Consider the following 19,475-nt stretch of genomic DNA (forward strand, 5'->3'; position numbering starts at 1 on the left):
CTCCCAATCACCCCCCAGCTCTGTACAATAAGCACGCAGTAGGGACTTCAGCGTCTGATGGAAACGCTCTAAAGCCCCTTGGCTTTGGGCATGATAAGCACTAGCTTTATTGTGCTTAATGTGCAACAGTTTCAAAACCTGCGAAAACAAATGAGACGTAAAATTAGAACCTTGATCACTTTGCACAATCTTTGGAATGCCAAAAATAGAAATGAATTGAGTCAAGGCCTTCACCACCGACTTTGCAGTGATCGTACGGAGGGGATAGGCCGCAGGGTACCGAGTAGATGCACACATCACAGTGAGCAAATAAATACTACCTGATTTTGATCTAGGCAGTGGGCCTACACAATCGATGATCAAGTGCTCAAAAGGTGGACTAACAGCTGGAATAGGAAACAGTGGAGCAGGTTTGATCTTCTGATTCGGCTTGCCTGTTAGTTGACAGGTATGACATGTCTGGATATACTTTGACACATCCTTCTTCAATTTAGGCCAAAAAAAATGACGAAGGATTCTGTCATAAGTCTTTCTTACCCCTAAATGTCCAGCAAGTTTATCATGAGAAATCTCCAACACCAATGAACGATATTTCTCTGGAACTACCACCTGCAAGATAGGATCCCCAGCAAAGTCACTTCCATGAGGAATCCATTTCCTCACCAACATTCCATCCTGCAAGAGATAACCCTGAGCAGCATGCCTAATTTCATCAGGAGACATCACACTCTCAAACAATTTATGGAGAGAAGAATCAAGTTTCTGCTCCTGGATCAAATCAGAAGAGGAAACAGAAAAGTCATCAGGCAAGGAAAATGCTGGTCTACCCAAAGAATCAGATGTTAACCTTGGCTGTGCAGAGGTCATGGATCGAGTTACAGCACAAGCAGTAAATACCTGCGGAAAGTTCTTGTTGCTCTCATCAGGACCTGGAAGGGGAAAAGATGAAACAACAGGAGGTGAAAAGGTAACAGGCCAAACCCTGCCCCCTGCCAAATTATTTCCCAGGATTATATCCACCCCCTCCACTGGTAATGATGGACGCACTCCAACCACCACTTCTCCATTCACAAGTTCAGATGACAACATAATTTTATGTAATGGGACAGATAGGACATTTAACCCAATTCCCCTAATAAGAACAGTAGTCTCAGTATCACTCACAGAGGAAAAAGGCAGCACGTCCTGCAAAATAAAGGACTCCGAAGCTCCCGTGTCCCTCAGTATCGTTACTGGAACATTTGTCTCTTTACCAACAAGCGACACGTGCCCATAAGTAATAAAAGGTGCATAATCTCCATCTTTTAACTGGTCAACTGCTGTAGGAGATCCTTCAGAAGACAAGCCAACAGAATTCAACAATGGTCCCACAAGACCTGCTGGTTTAACGCGAAGAACCTTTCCTCCTTTACTCTTAGCTTTAAGCACAGGACACTCATTTTTCCAATGGCCTTTACCATGACAATAGTTACAGATCAGAGATGAATCCTTGGGCATGCGATCTACTTTACCTTCAAAAATATCATCCCTTTTCCAAAACTCAAAACTACTCTTGTGCGTTAAAACATAGTCATCAGCCAACTCAGCAGCTTTAGCAGTTGTTTCAGCTTTCTGCTCATTTATATATGTTGCTATTCGAGCAGGAACAGAGTTCTTAAACTGTTCAAGCACAATTAAGTTAGTCAACTCTTCAAACGTGGTTACCTCAGATGCCATACACCAACGATTAAACGCAGAAGTGAGCTCCCTAGCAAACTCCACATAAGCCTCCTTTACACCCTTGGACAATGTTCTAAATTTTTGTCGGTACGCTTCTGGTACTAACTCATAAGCTTTTAAAACTGCCGCTTTAACGGTATCATAATCGTTGCAGTCCAAGTGTGACAGGGCAGAATAAGCTTCTTGAGCCCGGCCAGTGAGCACACACTGTAAAAGCAGTGTTCGTTCCTTACTAGGCCAACCTCTTGCCTCCGCTATTCGCTCAAACAATATAAAAAAGGTATCTGGGTCTCGCTCGTTAAACTTAGGCATTAACCTCAAATTTCCAGCAGTGTCAAACACTGGAGAAGCACCCTGCAAAGCATCAGTTGAACCATTTAGCCCACCTTCTCTTATGATCTCCAAGCGGTATTTCTGCAGCTCAACATTAGTCTGTTCATTTCTAGTTTTCTCACGCTCTACTTCCAACTTCAAACGTTCCTGTTCAAGCTGTAACAACAATAAACGTTCCTGTTGTTCAAAAGTTAAAGAGCCGACATGAGGTTTAACTTGAGAGATGATAGCTGTATCTGACTTTTCAAACAAGACGGCCTTCTCTATTAGTCTTGTTTTAAGTACCTCTCTAATTGTACTATCCTTTAACCTCTTATCTCCAAGTTCAATTTCATAATGATCCGCAATTTCAAATAACTGATCTTTTGTACATGAACCAAGCAAACCTTCAGAAGGAGAACTAATAAACTCTACAACTAGATTAGACATCTTTCCAACTTAAAATGCACGTTACAAATAGAAGTGTTTTTCAAACCTCAGCAGGAGTAATAAAATGGTTCCCTCTCCCTAGCTATAACAAAAAAAAAAATTCTAGCTAACTCAACCCTATAATCTTCATGTGGTTACTGGTGAGGGGTATTTTAAGCACCAAATCCCACTAGTACGAAGAAAAGCAACCAGCACGCTGGCGACTCACTCATACCATGGCTATGCACTCGAGACCACTGCTCTACTCACGTTCGCCACACAAAAATAAAAAAAAATTACATTCTATCCACTTGTTCCAAAAGGGAACGAGCAGCTGAACCTAACCAGGGAACACAAATAATATTCCTCCCACAAAAGGATTTGCAAAAACACTTACCTTCTACAGATACAGTCCTCCACACATTCCGTTGTCAAAACCAAACAAATCCAACGCGTATTTCCTTCAAAGTACGATGTATAAAACATCCCAAACAATAGCGCTTAACAAACGATCTCTCTTACAATTTTACATTCGGTTAATCAACACGCAAATTACCTTACAAAATAACCAAACGCAAAAAAAAACAAAGCGCTTCCAAATCATGACGAAATACAACTGGAATTTTCAAACGTTAAAGGACAGACGAGCCCCCATTTGTCACGGCCGGCTCGCAAGCCGCAACAAAGAAGGAGACAACACGTTGGATAATGCTCAAAAAGAATAACATTTATTTAAGTAAGAATAATTAAATGCGACGAGACGCAAAACAAGGCAAAGCAACAATCGGATCCAAGACACAAACGGCACGAGAATGGTGAGAGCGCGCCCCGTCACAGCTGAAGGGAACTGCTTTATTTGCCGGCATCAGTTCCAACACAGGTGTAACTCCTTAATCAATAATGACGTCACTAACTCTAACTCCATCCTGCAAACCAAACAAAAAGAAACACACACAAACCACAAATATAACCCATACTGGGTTCATAACAGTAAACAACTTTGACATTTCTAAAATCTTGTGCACTCACATTAGATAAAGACTCAACTGGTTCAGTGTTGTTATTGTTCAAATTAAAACTTAAACTATTAAAAAAACTAGTCTAAAATAAGATGTGAAAAAAATGCCTTGGCAACTAACTGAAAGTATTAAAATTTTTAAAACTGAAATGCTAATATAAATTAAAGCTGAATAGAAAGATAAAAAACGAATAAAAACTGTGAGTCAAAATTGTGAGAGAGAATTTGCAATTACCTTTTTCAATTTTATTCAGTAGCAGAAACCAGGCCAGCTTATTCCAGCATTTGAAGTTAATAACCTAAAACACCAGAGGATCTCACCTCACACGTTGTCATGTCCCAGGGAATGCCTGTTTGTTAGGCTGTCCTTCCAGTGGAGGCCGCAAAGAGGATAATACTGTCATATCAGAGTTTCGGAAGACATATGAAACATAAACACTACTTATTGCACCTTGAAAGCTGAAGTGTTTGGCACTAGTTGCACCAAATGGAATTGCGAAAGTTATTACTTCAAACACACAGTACCATCTTAATACATTATTCGCTGCTTCTAGAGACTAGGGTGTCACAGAGAGAAGCATGATTTGGTGATATCTGTCAGGTGGTAGGGGTGTTTGCAAGGCTTTGCAAACAAATTTTGAAAAAGGCAAAAGAAAATCAAATCAAAGGCAATCACAGAGAAATCTGTTATAGATATGGCAACGATGTTCAACAGCAGCCCATGAGACACGCCATTACTCTGTCCCGTCAGGAGACAAACATCCAGCTGGAAGTGAAGCACAAATCACATTTTGACAAAAAGAGCATCTGACTACAAGTGGCTAATAAGCATCTGTCACTGACAAGCCTGGAAATAGCTTCAGAGATTTTACAGGACAGTCTCCCTTCAGATACTTCTAAAGACTTGACTTGCAAGGGATGCTCCATGGCTCCAGGCGGGAAGACTAGGGTTTGATCGGTTTCCAAAGCCAGATTAACTAGCAGGGCTGTTTTGGAGCTGTCCAGTTCTGTCAAAATCAGTTAAAACCATGTAAACCTACTGGCCTGAATAAGTGTCTGGAGTCTAACACTCAGCGGCATGTAGTTGACTTCAGAAATCAAGATATTTCCTTATGAATTATAAGGAAAAGGTGGTCTGGGGTATGTTTTTCATTATTATTGGATAATGGCATCCATTATCCATCAGAAATCATTGCTGGTAGATATTTTCTCTTTAGAAAAAGGAGTGCTGTACATACAGTAGTAATATTTTTATATTCGTTTTATTTTTGTACTGTTGGTTATTTTATCACCTCCTCCCACTAACTCTATTTTCAATTTTTTTTTTCTAAATCTATTCTTTCTATAAATGGGTCAGTATCAAATAAGGGTATATAAAAAGGGAAAATCTTTTTAAAAACTTTTTTTTTTGTAAAAATGCTTGTACAGTATTACAAAAATATAATGAAATCTATTTAATGAAATAAATTCAAATGAAAAGTATCTCAAATTTCCTGGAGTGTAACCAACATTTTTCTTTTCTTTTTTTTTCACAAATGTCTTGACCCTTATGTTGGATTTTAACATCTTCTTGAGATGATTTAAAATAATAATAATGATAATATTAATAATAAATACTGACCTTAACAGACAATCATGATATTTTGACAGACACTTTCTGATATTGCCTGCTTTTCAAATATTCGTAATATTTAAAAAAATAAATCCACTACTGTTCTTGAAGATATAATAATGCAGTGAAGTGTTATTACTATCTCCAGGGTGTTACACCACCTAGACACTTTTTTTACTAAACACATTTTAAATTAGAAACATCATAAAAGAGGTGTTTTACGTTTAACGCTTTCTGTGCTATATTACTATGATTTTAGACATGCTACCATGATAATACCAATGTTTCAGGACATACTGTATATAGCATTATGTTATTACCTTTGTTTTTGGGAATGTAATGCGGTGGTACCATAGTATTCTGTGATGTTTATGCTAATATCATGGCATATAATTATAAAACTAACTATCATACAATATGGTATGTTGGTTTTATGCAAAGCTCAGTTAGTTGTCTAAGTAAGATTTTGTGTTCCAGAGGAAGACTTGGAGAGAATTATTTACAAACATATATTATTTCTCTCTGTGAAGTCTTTAAATGTTGCCTGGGGTTTTTTAGGGGCATATGCAAAGCATCTGTATTCACAAAACAGGGAATTTATTTCAAAGCAAAACTTTTGTCAGCTTACTGACTAGTAACATTATGCTGTGAAAATCCGCACGAGCTCTCAGAGAATTAAACGCCTTTGAAAGTTTGGCTTTTGAAGCCGAGGGACGGGGCTTTTTTTTTTTTTCGCAGGTTGAACGGAGGTCTCGTGGGATTGGCATCTCTTCTCTTTTCTGTCTGTAATTGTGGCAGCAATGTAATTAACACGGCGTGGGGCGGGAGTTCCTGGAGAACGTGGATGAACATGCAGACGTTTATGTTTGAGAAGGTCACGGCTGTCATTTCTTCCACCACATGCTGTTGAGTTGTGCTCTTGCCCCGATTTTCCTCGCATGCACTGCGTCCGCCTCTGCTGTTACTGGATCTCCTTGGCGGACGTCCATGATGGGGGCCGCTATCTCGCATCTTGAGATTGTTTCGGTTCGTTTGTCTCCAAATCGCTCGTTTTAAATGGCTATTTCCTGGACGCGGCGGAGCGAGTGGCATTAAACATTTAAAAGTCATTGGAAGAAGGAGGCTGTTGTATCCAATCGGGCTGCAGGGTCGATGCCACTAAGATTTAGGGATTTCATATTTCTGTTCTTTTTCGCTGGCAAGCCACATGAAAGTTTGAGGAGTTGAGGAAGAAAACTCCTTTTATAGGTAAAATATTTGTCCTCGCTGCTTAACAGCTCACTCTCGGTTTCCTTCAGTCAAACACTTTCAGCTCAAACACACACACACATGATGATTTCACTGTATTTGTGAACCGTTTTTATATGCAAATGTTTCTAACCCAAACTCTAAACCAAATCAGTAGATTAGCAGATTTTTAACTATTGCCAAACCTGCACACAAATGGTAATCAGAAGCATTTGTTCGTCCTTTGGGATGGTTAATTGTTTCTCTGAGATCCAGCCATAATTGCACAAACATTGTTCAACTCATTTTTACATTCGCTGCAGAACATGCGAGCACAAAGTGCATTTCTCTCTTACCGCAGTGCTACAGTGTTGTGGATGCTTGCCAGGGCATTGCTGTGTGTTTGCTAAGGTGTTCTGGGTGTTTGCTAGAGGAACAAATGAATATTCTGAACGTTTTATGATAAAAATATCAATATTTAAGTGAAGCGACGTGACCATACTCGGAATTTGTCCTCTGCATTTAACCCATCTAAGTTAAAGCACACACAGTAGGAGCAGTGAGTAGTGAACACACACACACACACACACACACACACACTGCAAAGCGTAGTCACACACAGGCATCCATTTTTGCCGGTATTGAGAATTGAAACCGCAACCTTTGGGTCCGACTCTCTAACCATTAGGCTACAAAGATGCTGTACATTAATAATTGTTATTGTTAAGCACTGTGATTGAATCTTTGAGTCAGATGAACCCAAGAACTGAACCGTTCTGCTTCTTGAACAAGTCAAAAACATCCCAAACAAGTTTCCCAAAAGCATTGCAAGCTTGATCGTAGAGACCATTGGTGGCACAGTCGTTCTACGATCAACTTAGGCTTACGACGATTTTGGGATACGCAGCCCTGACCAGTTTTATGATTCAACTGATTCATTGACAAGTTCAACATCCGATTCAAAAGAATGATTCGTTCACAAATCGGATGTTGCTTTTACTTTCACTGCTGTTGTTATAAATAAAAAGATGCAACTTGGGAGTAAGCTACACTAAAGTAGTAATTAAGGCTATTGGCTGTTTAGATTGTTTAAAAAAAAAAAAAAAAGTACATCCTATATTTGTTATCTGTTTGTTTACCTGATCAAAGCTTTTATTTAAAAGAGACACTTTAGTGACAGTGCACTTTATTTTTTGCACTCTTTCAGACTCCTTTATTTATTGATGTAGAAGTGTGTTTTGTTGTGTATGCAAGGAGAACTTGAAATTACAGTGTAGAAAAAAGTTTTAAAACAGTTTTGTTCAATTCAGTGCTGTTATAACTGTAATAAACAGGAATAATGTATATTTGTGTATATCGGGCATATAAACATGCGAAATCCGTATCGTATCAGTTATAAAAACTCAATATTGGTCGATCTCTACGTTTATTCCCTATTGTGACATATATCTGAGTGAAATGGCTTCTCAAACAAGAAAAAAAAAAGTAGGGAAGGACTTGATTCTGTCCATGGGGAATTGACTGGATGGTTGTGGTTTTCTATTGGTGGATCTCATGTGAGTGACAGCTTGATCCCGCCCTCTCGCTATGAAAGATTATGAGGGCACATAACAAATACAGCAATTTACCATAAAACAAGAACTTCTTCCTTAGAACTTCATTTTCCACTGTACACTTTATTAAAGCGCATTATTCATTTATGCCCATGCCCCTACTCCCATTCCCATAGCATCCAAAGACATTTTTCCATTGAGACTTTAAGCACCATCATCACATTCCTCTGTCCTAACGTGTTTGTTTGACCCACTTGTCGCTACATGACTGTGTTTACTTTACACACTTGTTAGCGCTAAATATAGAGTTGGTGAATCTGTGGCTTGTAATTCCTGCCTCCCGTACACAAACGTCTCAACTTGTTAATAACACGTTTTAACATTGTTTTCATTTTTATTCTCTCACGCAGGTTACTAATTTAACCGTGGAGACTGGGTTTGTATACATGACTGCTTGTTTTGTTTTGGCCACAACTGAAGACATCCTTTTCGGTTTTAAATCACAAAAGCATGCTATATTTTGTTGGAGAAAGGTTGTGGAGGTGAATTTTTCTCCTCAGTCTTTTTTATTGCCTCATAAAGAGGTCTTAGCTTACCGCTATCACCTTTATCAAAGCCATTTTTTCTTTCCCCTCTTATGCGTTTTGGAAACTGTGAGCTGGAAAATGATGGTAGTGATGAAATGTATTCACGAGCTGATGGGTGTTAAATGGCCCAGACTAATATTAATCCATTCTGTCAATAGAAGCCATGGAGTTTAGTGGAAGTGCCTGACAGATATACATTTTTAAAGGGTCGTACTGAGATCGATGCAATTATTAAAGAGGGTGGTACTGTTGATGATATGATATTGATGTGATACTATTTAATGATAGCAAATGAGACATTGCTGAAATGAATACATTTATTTCATAATATTTAATGTTACATAATATCATCCAAAAAATCTAATTAGTGTTTCTTGGAACAAACATTATATATATATATACAGTATATATATATATATATATATATATATATATATATATATATATATATATATATATATTTTTTTTTTTTTTTACTAGCTTTCAAAAGTTTTGGGTCAGTAAGATATATATATTTTTAAAGAAATTAATACTGTGATGCATTAAATTGAGCATAGGTGACAGTAAAGACATTTATAATTTTACAAAAGATTTTTATTTAAAATAAATTCTGTTCTTTTAAACATTCAGGTCATCAAAGAGTCTTGGAAAAGAAAATATGCCAAATCATCACTTTAGAATGATTTCTGATTGATCATGTGACACTGAAGACTGAAAATTCAGCTTTGCATCGCAGGAATAAATTGCATTTTAAAAGATATTAAAATAGAAAACTGTTATTTTAAATTGTGATGATATTTCAAAATATTACTGTTTTTACTGTATTTTTATTAAATAATTGCAGCCTTGGTGAGCATAGGAGACTTCATTTAAACACTGTCAAAAAAAAAAGGGATGCACGATATATCGGCCACCATATCGGTATCGGCCGATATACAGTTGTGGTCAGAATTAATGGCACCCCTGGTAAATATGATCAAAAATGGCTGTAAAACATAAATCTGCATTGTTTATCCTTTTGATCTTTCATTCAAAAAATGTCATTGAAGTAAAAGAATTGAAAGTGGGGGGAAATCACATTATGAAATAAATGTTTTTCTCCAAAACACGTTAGGAACAATTATTGGCACCTCTAGAATTTTTTACGAGTAAAATATATCTCTGAAGTATATTCCCATTAATATTTACCTTTTTTTTTTTAGCACACCAGGGTAACTAGGAACATGAACTTGTCTAGCTATGACTTCTTGTTTCACAGGAGGTTAAATATGACCCCATGATTTTTTGAATTGCTTGAAATATGATTGGAATCACTTTAAAAAGGAAAACACAGTGCAACATATGCAGCACAAGTCTGTCATGTAGGCTACAGAAAATTATAATTGTGTGCCTGTGACATCGATTTAATGGTGAGACTTTTGTTTTTGTAAGCAGGCTCTCAAAAATGATATACAAATTTGGATTTAGATTTATCAGCCAATATATCATTTATCGGCTTTCAAATATAAAGAATTATCGGTTATCAGTATCGGCCAAAATGTTCATATCGGTGCATCTCTATCAAAAATCAGTGCTGATATAATTCATAATAAAAACTCTGGCCACTAGTTATTCACCAGGTGCCCAAAAAATTACCATGATAACCATTTGTTTACACCAAAATATTGTAGTTACTACCATTATTGTCATTACAAGCATAATAATAATGTCTGTTCCACATCCTGTAGAGGCTGATTTCACTCCTTCAGTCATAGTGGATGAAGTCAGGAGAATTTAGTAGTGTGTCATTTAGTTCTTATCCCCCTTTACTACTGAATCCAGATGACTCCTTCAGGCATGTTTATTTCATGCCATGTGAAAGTCAATATCGGTGTCTGAATAATGTCTGCAGCTTATACTGTGACGAAATCTGTGTTTATAAAGATGAAATGTGGAATGCATAGCCAGACCTGTCTTTCAAATGCATGGTATTTGTCTTGACTACAGTGGGAATTCTGTGCTGGAAGGCGGTGGTGTTTCATGCAACATTCATGCATTGTGACTGAATGTCTTTACTCATTCCTTTTGTGCCACTGTGTTGGGTTGGGATTGGAGAACCAGTTCTCATGGAGTCTGGATTGTATGTGGGGCACACACAAGGACCCCTAGTGCATGCACTGTGCAATCCCCTAGCGATCCCCTAAGAGTTACGGCAGAGGTGACAAGGCACCATATTTCTGATGTGCGCGTGTCTCGAACCTCCAGATCCATATGTCATTCCTCATCTCTGCGTCTAGATTTGGGTCATTGGAAGGAGGCACAGGGAGGTGATGGTTGGAGGAAAGGCGGATCATCTGTCAAGTCTCTAATGCACTGACTGATTGGTGCCTCATCTCTCATGCTGTTTGCATTCATCCTCCTCCTCTCTCTCTCTGTTCCAAAGCCTCGCTTGCCATTATAACTGGAATGAGCCTTATCATAGGTGACTGATTTGAAACACATCACATAGCCAGAAACTCATACAAATAGCAACTCTCACACAAAGCATACAAGACACTCGACTTCATGCCACTGCATGCTACTCGATTTCAGTAGCATGCAGTTTCAAGTTCCAGACTTGAAAATCGATCTAAAAATTATTATTTTTTTGCATTGTCTTTTTTTTTTTTTTACCTGAGAATGTGTAAACATTTTAAGACAAACGTGCACTCTAAAAAATACTGTGTTGTTTTAACCCAATTTTAGGTCAAATATGGACGAACCAGTACGTTGGGTTAAAATTGTAATTAAAAAAATTAACCCAACGGCTGGGTTTGTCCCCGTTTGACCCAAAGTTGGGTTGAAACAACCCAGCATTTTTTAGAGTTTGAGTGCTGAGATGCGATGGTATTTGTAACATTTATAAAAGATTTCTATTCCAAATAAATGCTGTTGTTTTGAATGTTCTATTCATCAAATAATCCTGATCTCCACAAAAATATGAAGCAGCAACTGTTTTCAACATTGGTAATAATATATTGAGTTTCTTGAGCATCAAATCATCATTGAATGATTTCTGAAGGATCATGTGACACTGAAGACTGGAGTAATGATGCTGAATATTCAGCTTTACATCACAGGAATAAATCACATTTTAAAATATATAACAGTTTTTTTTAAATCGTAGTTATATTTCAAAATATTGAAGCTTTTAATGGATATTTATTAAATAAATAATGCCTTTTAGAATAGAATATAAAATCTATAAATGGTCTTTTCTTGTTTCAACGTGAAGTTTGTAAAGTTGTGACTCATCCCAGAGCTTGTTAGTTTGATTCATGGCTTAAGAAATATATTTTTTTTCTAATTAAAGATACCTATGAAGAAATTTATTGGGAAAAATACCTTTTTATAATCTCCCATTTCTGGATTTTTTTTCACTGTGTTCGTCGCAGCGTATTGCATTATGAGATTGTCTGTCTTCTCTGCAACTGATATATGCGACGATCCCTACCTTTTAGAGCTGTCACGTCTGTTGCATTACAATGATGCCTTAAAATGCTAGCAGCACACTTCTAGCACAGCTCCTCTCTCTCTCTCTCTCTCTCTCTCTCTCTCTCTCTCTCTCTCTCTCTCTCTCTCTCTCTCTCGCTCGGTCTGTCTGTCTTGCCTATATTACTGTAGAGGACAGTAATCTTAGCCCCTCAGAGTAAGTCCACTGTTTATAATCCAGTATTCAGATCATATCCTCTTAAATAAAATGAAGCTGTCACACTCGGCTTGATTTGAATAGTAGACCAAGCATGCTAAATCATTTCTTTAGGGATACTTCTTTCGCTAACAGGATAGAAAGTGAGTGAGATAGCGAGAAAAGGATTCCTGATTTGTTTATATCCACGTGAATCCCTTTTGCTCTAATCTCCGGTTTACGGCTCATGGCTCAAGAGAGTTCGCTTTGCATTTGAAGGGAGCAGTTGAATCTCCCCTTCTTTGGTACTGTGAGAGTGTGAATGAAGTGTTGATGTCTTCACTAAATTTGTTTGTGACTGAATGAAGCATTGGCAAGAAGTCTAAGTCTCTGGACCAGTTGGAGGGAAACTCCAAGGTCATCCAAGTTTAATTAGGCGGAAGTTAGACGGTCTGTGATTCTCCTGTGGCTTTGCCAAATGAGCATAAAGTGGCTGTTCTTCTTAACGCTTTTAAGATATTTAAATCTCACAGAACTGCAAGTATTCATCAGCTTAGGACTTGCTTATCATTATGAAATAATTTGATTTAGGATCGCCATCCTTAAGCACGATCGTTGTGAAGCAACACTTCTCTCTTTCCCGTCTTGCATTCAGAGATCGACATTGAACGCTGTGTCCGGGAATCCATCAACCTTTTCTGCTGGTCTCCTAAAAGTGCCACTTACCGTCAGCATGCCCAGCCAAACAAAACTGCCAGTGACAACAACGGCTTCGGGAAAACACCTTCCTTTTACTCTTCGGAATATCAGGACCTGACCAAAACAGACCTGGTAAGTGTCCTGAATTGACCTTTGACCTCTAAGTGCCTCAGCTCCATAGTCAGTCTTCTCAGAAAGAAGGTTTGATATAGATGTTGGATTCATTTCAGAAGATTATTTACTGTAACCTAGAGCTGCACGATTAATCATTTAAGGTCGCGTTCTCGATTCAAACACCCATGCAATCTCATTCCTAATGACAACGATTGAAACAGCTTCAAAATCAGTCTTTTCAACCACACAGTATCAATATTTCTGTGTTACAAATAGTCATATTATCATAGAAGAACTGGGATAAAAGTGTATAATTCGGATATAAACACTGATGTTTACGGAAGCGCTAAAAATAGAGTTGTAGAGGCCAAAGTACAGTTCATACTTTATCAGTTCGTCTTCATGTGAATAAGAATTAACGTTAAACAGGTAAATATTTTTTTTATTTAGAAGTTCATGTAATGGTTAAAGATGTTAAATAATACTTAAAAGGTTAAAAGCATACTAAAATTCATGTGCTTGTAGGATTTGGTAAAAAATAGTGTACTGCCTCTTTAAGAAAAGGCCAACTCCGGCTACATTACGTTGATTCTCATTAAGAGTGAATCAACTTTTGAAAGTAACATGGCGCTTCAAATAATGATTTTATCGATAACATTGTTACGCCACCTGGTACTGTTAATTTGGCATTGAATTATTCGTTAAAAAAATGCTGATTTCATCCAGTAATGAAACAATGAAGTACTTATACTTGTACTTATACTTATGTGAGTCGTTGAATCATTCATTCAAACCATTTTTTTTATTATTCATTGAACATTTTAAATAGACTGCACCAATTAACATTTCTCAGAACCTCTTATAAATTACATGTTATTGTGTTTAGTAGTCTGTTCAGAATCATGGGAGAATCGTGATCTCGGTTTGAATTAAAAAAATCGTGATTCTTAATTCACCCAGAATCATGCAGCTCTACTGTAACCAAACTGTTTTTCCTTCATTTTGGTGAATAAAGGTGGTTTATAGTGGTGAAAGGTCAACAACTAACTTAGAAACTCTCTTTCTTTGTTGTTTTACTGTCACAAGAGTAGTTGCTATTGAAGATACAAAGGTAAAACTCCTAAACAACAGAGTGACCTTTATTACAGTAATCTCCTCCGACATCTTGCCTTTTGCTCTTTTGGACTTTTAAAAGAATACTTTGTGCCGAAAGGTAAAGTCAGAGAGTATGACGGATGGAGCCAATTACTCACTGCTAATCAAATGATCCATGAAGGTTTGAAGTCAGAAGAGTGGTGAGTTTAGCCACTGATGATTTCAGCCGCCCACTATCTATTTCCTAATGAGATGCTTTAGCTCGCTAATAAACACTCCAGTGCCTGCCTAAAGCTGAGGTAAACTGGAAGATCTTAAAGCTACACCATGGATCTTTTTTTGTTCAAAATGAACAAAATGTAAGTAATGAGTCAGTACATCATCAGTCCTTCTTCCAAAACGTGTTTTTGTCTTACCCTGATTCACTATGGTAAGTGTTTTTCGGAGGAAAATTGCGAAGATGCGTCACTCGCTCGTGCGTGTCTCATATCCGTAAATGGAGAAAGGTTGCTCCGGCTACTTTGATGCGTGTTTGGTGTGTGAGTGGCAGAGGTTAGTTCTCACAACGAGTTTGAAAGGTTGAGATGGAGCCGCTAAATCTCGAACCGTTTAAAAAAAACGCAGAACGGAGGAGAGTCTGCTGGCAAAAAGAGAACACGACAGAGTTAGTAATAAAACAAGAATCAACATTGGCTTGGCTTTTCAGAGATGGTGATTTGAAAGGTTGTAAAAGCAGATGATGGTGTTTTTATTACTCAACAGGTGAGTAATAGGTAAGGTATTTTGTTGAACAGATAAATTGCAATATGTAGCTCTGACAGAGTTCATTGAGCATTATCTATTGTGAAGAGTCATATCTTTTTGGTTGTAGCGATGTGCTGGAATTTATTTTCAAGGAAATACCATGTCTATTAATACAGTAACGTCTTCAACTAGGCAGCTTGTGATCCTTTCCATCTGAACTGGTTATATCTCTTAAGCCTAGTAGTAGGGGTGTAACGATATTTGAACCGAACCGAAAAACCATGATACATCACCCACGATACGTATCGCGATACTCTCATGGCGAACCGAACACGCCCCGCCCCCTGCGGCCCCGCCCAGCCCCGGCTCATTGCACCTCATGTGTTATGTGTACACAACAAATACAGGGCTGTTGCCTAACCACCATTAACCACATATAATCGCAATAAGCTCAGTGTTTCGTTACTTTTGATAATAAGCAAGGTGTAATCTTTCAAATTATGTCTATTTGATCACGAAATGCAAACAATAAATGCCGTTTTGGCGCTCTTAGATGTGGCGTGACAGATATCACTGTATGCATGCGGCAGGGCGGAGCGCGATCATCTCTTCCTCAGTTACAGAATAAACATGAATGGACACCCGAAGGTATGTTGAAAGATACCGTATACTTACTGAAAGGCATCATAACTCGTGTAAACACTCAATCAGTGTTTCAACAGCGGAAATACGTCAATAAAACGCGTAGTTTTTCACATAGCTTTATATTTACCTCAGGCAAGTCATTCAGTGTCCACAGCTTGCTGGTTTGCTAACTCTTTCACTAAATAAATGCTATATATTAGCCTATATATTATATTTTACTTAACCTGTTTATGATATCTTGATTATTTAATGTATGTTTAAAATAGTTGTCATGAAAATAACAGCAACTGTGTAAATTATTATATAACAATAACAAATTAGAGTAAAAACATGTTAATGCAAAAATTGCCTTATGTGCAGTTTACATGTTTTCATACAATTTGTTATTTGAGTGTTGATTATTATTATATCATTTAGGCTAAAAGTCTAGGCTCTGTTGTTAAGCTTTAATGTTATAGTAATGTGCAAGTAAGGGCTGTAGTTTACAGCATTAGCAGATACTTTTGTTATCCTTGAGAAACGTTTACTTGTAATTGAATTAATTTAAAGACAAGGACACAAGTTGTTCATTAAAGCACTGTTTAATAAAAAATAAAAGCAATTTTAGCTTTCTACACCCCCCCCCCACCCCACAGAAATGAACCGAACCGAACCGAGACCTCAAAACCGTGGGACGAACCGAACCGTCAGGTTTGTGTATCGTTACACCCCTACCTAGTAGTGAATGTTTTATGAGTAGTAGGATAATCTCTTTGTTAGTTATGAGTTATGAGAAAAGACCATATTCACGCAGAGCTGAAACACAACGAAAGCAATGTTCTTCTGCAAAATGCATGAAAAAAAGTTTTGTTTAGGGCCAAAAGTTACATAGTGTACCTTTAAAAAAATAACTTTTAGAGGTTTTATTTCAGATGTTATGCCTGTTCATAAGTAATCTGAAAAATACAAGTATAGAATATTTGTAAACTAATTACATAAGATATTCTGATGGCAATTGTCATTATTGTCTGAGAAAGTTTGGATACTTAAATTTTGTTTCACCTAAAAAATCAACCCTTACTCTGAATTTCACCCAAAAATAATTATCATTCAGGTTTGGAATGATTTGAGTGTATGTGAGTAAATGATAACAGAATTTTAAGTTTCTTGTGAACTACATTTTGGACTTTGTTTGAATAGTTCATAGAAATGCATAATTCACCAATAAATCACATCCTCCAGGTGTTGTTGAACAGGTAGCAAAGTTGGAGTTCAGAATTACGATTTCAGTTCAGTTATCATTTCCATTGTGTTAATGCAGAGATTTCAGCTACGTTTGTTCTGGCTTTCTGGAAACTCTCACATGTTGATAACAGGTATCAGTTGACCTCAGTTTCCTCTCGTGCCACCATTCATTTGTGAAAGCAAGTCTTAATGCATGCGAGACTTCAACCCTTACCCATAAATATCTCATTCTCTGCTCTCTTCCAACCTTTCTGATGACCTGACCTTCTGATTTTGCTCGTTACTCTTCCTGTCGTATTATGAAAATCTCCTGGTTGACATATACCAAAGAACAAAGGTACTACGAAGACTTTTCATATTCTTATCATACGCTAGTTTAAACGCATTCAGCTACTGTTTGTTGTTGAGAATCAATATGTATAGTATATAATAACAGTATTAATAATTAACCTTAATATGCAATACAGTGCTGGTCAGAATTATTTGAATTATTGAAGTAAAAGATTTGAAAGTGGGGGGGAAATCAAATTATGAAATAAATGTTTTTCTCCAAAACACGTTAGGAACAATTATTTGCCCCCTTTTATTAAAGGTGGGGTATGTGATTTTCTTTTTTGACCATTTTTTCAAAATCACTTGAAATCCTATTCCTAACCCACTTACAGCCAGTTAGAAGAGAGTTAGAAGCACTGAAATGAAAATTAAGCAATTTAATCATCTGTGGAACGGGCAGGACTCGGAAAAACTCCAGCCAATCATTTCCAAGACCACCTAGAATCATTGGACTGTAAGTGCGTCAATCAAACGGTAGTACCATACCCCCCTCCCCACATCCCCCTCGCACGCGTGTCCCCTTCGTGCGCATCCTCAAAGCTCGTGACCCAGTCACAGTAAGTGCAAGTCGCCCCGGTACAGAGGGAGAGAGAGTAAGTGCATGATTGCGCGTCCATGTTCTTCGAATGGGTGGAGTCAGGGTCAGCGTTGGAGGAAAGAAGGTAGGACCTTTTGAGTTGTGTATTTTCAAAATCTGCCAGCCGTTTTGCAAATCCCATACCCTACCTTTAAATACTTTTTGCAACCTCCTTTTTCCAAGATAACAGCTCTGAGTCTTCTCCTGTAATGACGGATGAGTTTGGAGAACACCTGACAAGAGATCAGAGAAGCTCTCCAGATCCTTCAGACTCCCAGATCCATGATGGCGCTTCTTCTCTTCAGTTCAGCACACTCATTTTCTATAGGGTTCAGGTCTGGGGACTGGGATGGCCATTGCAGATATGCTTGGTTTTGTGCTCAGTGACCCACTTTTGTTTTGATTTTGATGTTTGTTTTTGGATCACTGTCCGGTTGGAAGATCCAAACATGGCCCATTATAAGATTTCTAGCGGAAGGCGTCAGGTTTTGATTTTGTATCTGTTGGTGTTTGATTGAATCCATGATGCCATGTATCTGAACAAGAAGTCCAGGACCTCTGGCAGAAAATTAGTCCCACAGCATTAAAGATACAGCAGAGTATTTCATTTTACACATGGGGTACTTTTTTATCCCTGTGTGCACCAAACCCATCTTAAGTGTTTGCTGCCAAAAAAGCTTTTTGGCAGCAAACACTTAAGAGTGTGCTGAACTGAAGAGAAGCGCCATCATGGATCTGGGAATCTGCAGGATCTGGAGAGATTCTGTATGGAGGAATGGTCTCTGATCTCTTGTCAGGTGTTCTCCAAACTCATCAGGCATTATAGGAGAAGACTCAGAGCTGTTATCTTGGAAAAAGGAGGTTGCAAAAAGTATTTAATAAAAGGGGGCAAATAATTGTTCCGAACCTGTTTTGGAGAAAAACATTTATTTCATAATCTGATTTCCCCCCCACTTTCAATTCTTTTACTTCAATGAAAGGTTCGATTTTTGCATTTCTTTTTAATAAATTATCAAACGGATTAACAATGCAGATTTATTATTTACAGCCATCGTTGATCATATTTACCAAGGGGGCAAATTATTCTGACCAGCACTATATATAGTGTATTAATGTTATAAGGTTATCATTATTATTAGTGGTGCTAACTTTTTTCAGGATAATTGTAAATACTATACAGCATAAAAGTAGTATTAATAATATTTTAATTTAATAGTACTATTTAATCATTTAACCGTAATAATTAATATTATTAATACTATTAAAATGTATAAATACTATTAATAATTAACCTTAATATACAATACATGTAATGTAATATAAGGTTTTAATTTAAATACTATTATATTATATTATTATATATAATTTATGTATTTTTTTGCTATTTAGCTTCCTAAATTTCAGATTTTTCACGTTTTTCATATGTTCCTATAATGGAAAAAAGTTAATCTTTAAGATAGATATGCATATTAAACATTGGGGCTTCACATACTTTAATTAATACTTAATTGGTGTTTCTGCAAAACCAGGATAAAAATGATCAAGTTACTTAACAAATATAATAATCCGGTCACTTCATTAGGAAGTGCTTGCTTGCACTAGAAGCATTGCCATATTTGTCTTTTACAGGATGTCGTGAAATCATTAAATTGCATTTCTTAGCACTGATGTGACTGATGGTGTGTCATGAGGATGTGAGATGTATTTCGAGTCACACTGAGAGCGTCTATCTAACCTCTTACCTCTTTGCGTCTGGCTCTCTGTTTGCGATTCATCAGCGGTTGGCCCAAGGCAGTGCCGAGCTTCACAAACCCTCGTCTGTTGACCTAATCTCTCTATTCTCTGACTGAACACAGCCTGATGTCTGGAAATGCACTACTTCGGCGATATCTAGCTATATCTGTATCTGTGAAAGGCTGATAAAAGCTCATGGTCTCACAT

General features: G+C 37.4%; 1 protein-coding gene across 1 annotated transcript in view; it reads left to right on the plus strand.

Annotated features, from left to right (window-relative positions):
* The window catches only part of tbck (TBC1 domain containing kinase), a 67,323-nt gene that overhangs the window by 34,793 nt on the left and 13,055 nt on the right, over positions 1 to 19,475 (plus strand). Inside the window, exon 23 of the mRNA XM_056253564.1 lies at positions 12,759 to 12,934. Within this exon, the coding sequence (XP_056109539.1) occupies positions 12,759 to 12,934 (176 nt within the window). The remainder of the gene's footprint in view (positions 1 to 12,758; positions 12,935 to 19,475) is intronic.

Source organism: Rhinichthys klamathensis, unplaced genomic scaffold (genome assembly GCF_029890125.1).
Source record: "Rhinichthys klamathensis goyatoka isolate OS25496 unplaced genomic scaffold, OSU_Roscu_1.1 h1tg000107l_1, whole genome shotgun sequence".
NCBI lineage: Eukaryota > Metazoa > Chordata > Actinopteri > Cypriniformes > Leuciscidae > Rhinichthys > Rhinichthys klamathensis.